This window comes from Cucurbita moschata, unplaced genomic scaffold (genome assembly GCF_002738365.1).
Source record: "Cucurbita moschata cultivar Rifu unplaced genomic scaffold, Cmos_1.0 Cmo_Scf00074, whole genome shotgun sequence".
Taxonomy (NCBI): Eukaryota; Viridiplantae; Streptophyta; class Magnoliopsida; order Cucurbitales; family Cucurbitaceae; genus Cucurbita; species Cucurbita moschata.
In genome coordinates this window covers 800,285-804,664 of record NW_019268590.1, presented here as the reverse complement: position 1 = coordinate 804,664, position 4,380 = coordinate 800,285, and the positions used below count along the sequence as shown (strand labels likewise).

The window sequence follows — 4,380 nt, the reverse complement described above, 5'->3', positions numbered from 1 at the left end:
AACGCAATTTCTGTTAAAAATAGGAAAAATCAAGATAAACAGGTGTAAAAAATGACTCTTAGTCCAGTAAAACAAAGACCAAGAATACCCACGAAACCTAGAAAAGCACAACCACACTTAATCCAGTAAAACAGTAAAGAAATACAAGACCTCTTAACCCCAAAAAGTCCAATGTTACCCCATGTAGTTTCCATCAACTTATTCTTGGAAAACAAACACTCCGCACACTCCTTCCTTCCCAAAGATATAAAAAATCGATACACTATACTTAAATTTATTGGATTTGTCAGTAAAATATCAGTATCGGTAATAAATCCAAAACTCCCGGTGGATGGCCAGTATCTTATAAACTATACTATTCTTGGTTGCGTAATTTCTCATATATCCCAAACTCAAAAATTGTAAGGAGACATTCAAAATGTATTGAAGTTGAAATTTCAATCTTAAAATCTAAACCTTCGACTACGAAAAAAAGAACTGAGTCGGTTTTCCAACCAAAAAGGGTGACATTTCTCTAATTAAACAGGCAAAAAGTCATAATAATTAAAACATTTGGAGTACAATTGGTTCGGAACCATCTATTTCTCAATACCAACCACCGTTGGAGGGAGGTGCTGCACCGTCAACTGCAGGTGCTGATAGTGGGGGTGCTACTGCAGCATCCCATCCATCTGCTGCCAAAGCAGCTGCAACAAAGAAAGAAGAGTGAGATGGTGAATGTAATTGGATGCATGTAGGAAAAGAAAAGTATTTAAGCCGAAGCACATAATTTAGCAAACTATTAATTGCTCGGTTAAGTACTTTTAACAATCTACAAGCACTTCTGCTAGTTAGTTGCATCTAACACCTCCTGGTCAAATGATGTCTAAGATGCAAAAAAGTGTAGTACCAAAGATCAGGGTGATTGGCAGTATGAGGTAGGTACTAATAAACACCTTCGAACGGAAAACAAATAAAATGACTTGCCTAGTTTGAGAGGAAAAACTTCTTCAAAGCGAAGAAAGCCAGTTCACATGGGGATAACCACCCCAAAGAGCAGATAGATATTCAAATAAACAATTTAAAGTAAAAGCTAAGATTCAACCTGGCTCTGAAGTCCATTCGACACTGGAAGGAGGTGGAATGGCAGCAGCAGCAGCAGCTGGAACAACCACATCTGCAGCACCCCACTGAGCATCAGGAATTTGTGCAGACCATTGATCTGAGGCAACAAGTGGAGCAGCACCATAGTCGGCAATGCCAAAATCTGGGGGCGGAAGAGCCTCTTCCTCTTCCTTCTCCTTAGCCTCCTCAGGCTCACGATAGAAAAACAAATCCACCTAAACAAGGAAATGAGTTCCCATGGCAATAATTAATTTAAAATTTTTTAGTCAAATTGTGGTTTGTACGGTCCATATAGAAATTTGAATTTAGAATTTACCATCACATCCCATTTATGTCCAGCACGAATTGTTCCACGCATTTGGAGAACCATCCTTGCCAAAAGCCAGAACAAACATCCTATGCTATGTTTCCCCTTGTTGTTAGCAGGGATTCCAATATCAACATAACGCATTGGGGAATCAGTGTCACAAAAGGCTATTGTAGGAATGTTCCCAAGGGCACCTTCCTTAATGGGCTGCAAGTCAAAATCAACAAGACAACATTAAAAAACAACAGCATCAAGTAAATCCAAGCACAAATAAATATAAGGGCAAAAAAGCATGAATTGAATCATAATTGACAATATATATCAGTTCTTCTTGGACTTCATTTTAAACCATGAACTATTGTTGATTTCTAAGGTTAAATACCTGATGATCAGTTCTAGGGTCAGTAAGTATAAGAAGACGTGGCTCATTGAATGAGGTCTGAAGCTGGTTGGTGAATGTTCCGGGAGTGTGCCTTCCAGCAATTGCATGCGCACCAGTGTATTGAGCAAACTTCAAAACAGCCCTCTGACCATAAGGCCTAGCAGACTGAACAATGATATCTTGAGGATTCTCGATACCCACAATTACTCTAGCAGCCAGCTGAAGTTTTTCCCATGTTTTACCAAGGTTAATGATGTAGATTCCTGAAAGCAAACAAAGGGTTTTAACAAAAAATCACAAGCAACAATAGTATAAAAATTCATATAAGTTAACATGTTCATATCGTAGAGATAATCCTCATCCAGCCTGCAATAAGATAAAATCAAATATGGCTTAAAGGCAACAGACTAAGAACTCCGATCTCTAAACCATGAATAACAGACTATGTTCGGAAGTTGAACACGCATGGCTTCAGTTCATTTCTGATAACATATTAATCAACATTCAGCTATAAATTTCGGAACAGCATAGAAGATGCGAGTCACACCAAACATACAAAACCAAATGGAGAATAGTTTGGAGAATATTCAATGCTAGATCCTCGGAAAACACAGTAAAATCTAAAAAGATATAACAGAAAAATAGGGAGACCGAAACTTCAAATCTAAAAATTAAACGCAAAACCAGGGAACCACAGATAAGTGTAAGAAACTGTAATCACCGTAAAGTTCGGAGAAATTATAGGGAAATAAATTTAAGAACAACACCTCGAGTCACACCGAAAAGAATGGAGAGAAAACAAAACCTCGAGTAACCTGACGAACTAAGATCTAAAGGCGAGTAAAGTGAAAAACATACCATCATTACGGCGCTTGAAAACGTAACGTTCCATCTGGAAATTGCAGTTTTTGGTTCCAAGATGAACCTCGGCGGCCAACATCATCTGAATGTCGGCCTCCTTCTGTGAGAGTTGACGCGGCGGTGCAGCTCCAGTCGCCATGGCTGAATCGTATAATCAGCGAACTGAAGGAAGAAAGGAAGGAGAGAGTTGAGGGCTCTTCGGCGCTACCAATACTTGACAAAGAGAAGAGGGATAGAGGTTTAGCAACGCCAATATTTATTCTATGGAGCAATGAAAACCCTAGATTCGTAAAGTTACAAAAATGCCCTCAATGATGAAGTTTAAAACAAAAAAGAAAAAGGCTAAAACCCTTCCTATTAATTTAATTTTATCCCAAATTTGAAATGGTGTAATAAATATTTTTGTCAATGAACAATTAGTAAAAAAAGAAAATGTTTTAAAAAATAAGGGGTCCTATTCTTGTTCCCAAAATATTATGGCGAAAACTTGAAAAAAGAAAAATGAGAAATTGGTAAGTATTAAAATATTCAGTAAGCAACCTGCTTCTACAATCTCATCGCATCCTTAATCCAGTACGTTACCACGGACTATTCTTTAGGCTCTAAGAGGTTTTGGCGTAGTTCAACAATCCCCTAACCACACACGGTAGTGGTACTGATCACGAGTTAAACTGTTTACGTAGTCTCTCGTCCCCTCTCAGAGTTGGTTTATTCTACATATAGTAGTAGCTTCTAATGTCATCTTTTTGTGTGGTCCATCATCCCCTCTCAAGACTCGTTTATTCTATGCACAATAGTAGTTCCTCATATCATTAACTTCGTCCCCTCTGAGGCAGGTTTATTCTACATACAAATAGTAGTTCCTCATATCGTCTACATGTGTAGCCCCTCATCCCCTCTTAATGTTAGTTTATTCTACACACAGTACTACTCTCGGGGCTAGTTTATTCCACCCACTACAGTGACTCTTCAAATTAGCTAATTGTGTAATCCTTCGTCCCCTCTCAATGCTGGTTTACTCTACACACAGTAGTGACTTCCTCAATGATATCATTTAGTAGTCTCATAACTTCTCTTAAATTTTCTTGGGGTGTCGTGTAAGTTTAATAGATTCTTATGATGTCTAGGTAGTTAAGATCTTATTTCGTATTTTCAGGTCCCTTCAAGTTAGCTCATCTGGACTAAACCAATTCTTTAGGTTCACTTAGGTTTAGGCCTTTAATTGCTACTCACAATCTTTCGGTGATCAGTCTACTGGAAACGTACTAACTTAGGTCAACATGAAAATCGTTCAAGCTCTAGCGCCATATTCTTAACTTGGTTCATTAATGCATGCTTTGTTAAGAAGCTACTTGCAATCTCAACAAGATGATAACATTCATCGAACATCTAAAACATAAATCACAATATCTCATCCTCCTTTCCTACCCAGCAAAAAAACATGAAAACAAACATACCTCATCCTAAGGGCATTTCCGTAATTTTCCCGAACACACATAGCATCTCATCAAAGTTGCACATTATGAGTTCTAATCATGCATATTCTAACCACCTAAGGTAAGATAGGCACACATGCTAGAACGTCCTAGCGATTCTTACAAGTATTACTTGGAGAAAGTCCGAGTAGCTACTTACATGGATCAAGCATGCCTTGCCAAACTAGTTTTTTTTTTTTTTTTTTTTTTTTTTTTTTTTTTTTTTTTTTTTTTTTTTTTTTTTTTTTTTT

The 4,380-nt window shown here is 37.6% G+C and overlaps 1 protein-coding gene across 1 annotated transcript; it reads right to left on the bottom strand.

Annotated features, from left to right (window-relative positions):
- Positions 1 to 405: 405 nt before the first annotated feature.
- On the bottom strand, positions 406 to 2,903 carry LOC111438410 (40S ribosomal protein SA-like). The gene is made up of 5 exons (XM_023076320.1): positions 2,652 to 2,903; positions 1,794 to 2,056; positions 1,421 to 1,618; positions 1,085 to 1,319; positions 406 to 686 (listed from the first exon to the last, which is right to left on the bottom strand). The coding sequence occupies exons 1-5, from the start codon at positions 2,791 to 2,793 to the stop codon at positions 586 to 588; spliced, it is 939 nt and encodes a 312-aa protein (XP_022932088.1). The 5' UTR covers positions 2,794 to 2,903; the 3' UTR covers positions 406 to 585.
- Between the last annotated feature and the right edge of the window lie 1,477 nt (positions 2,904 to 4,380).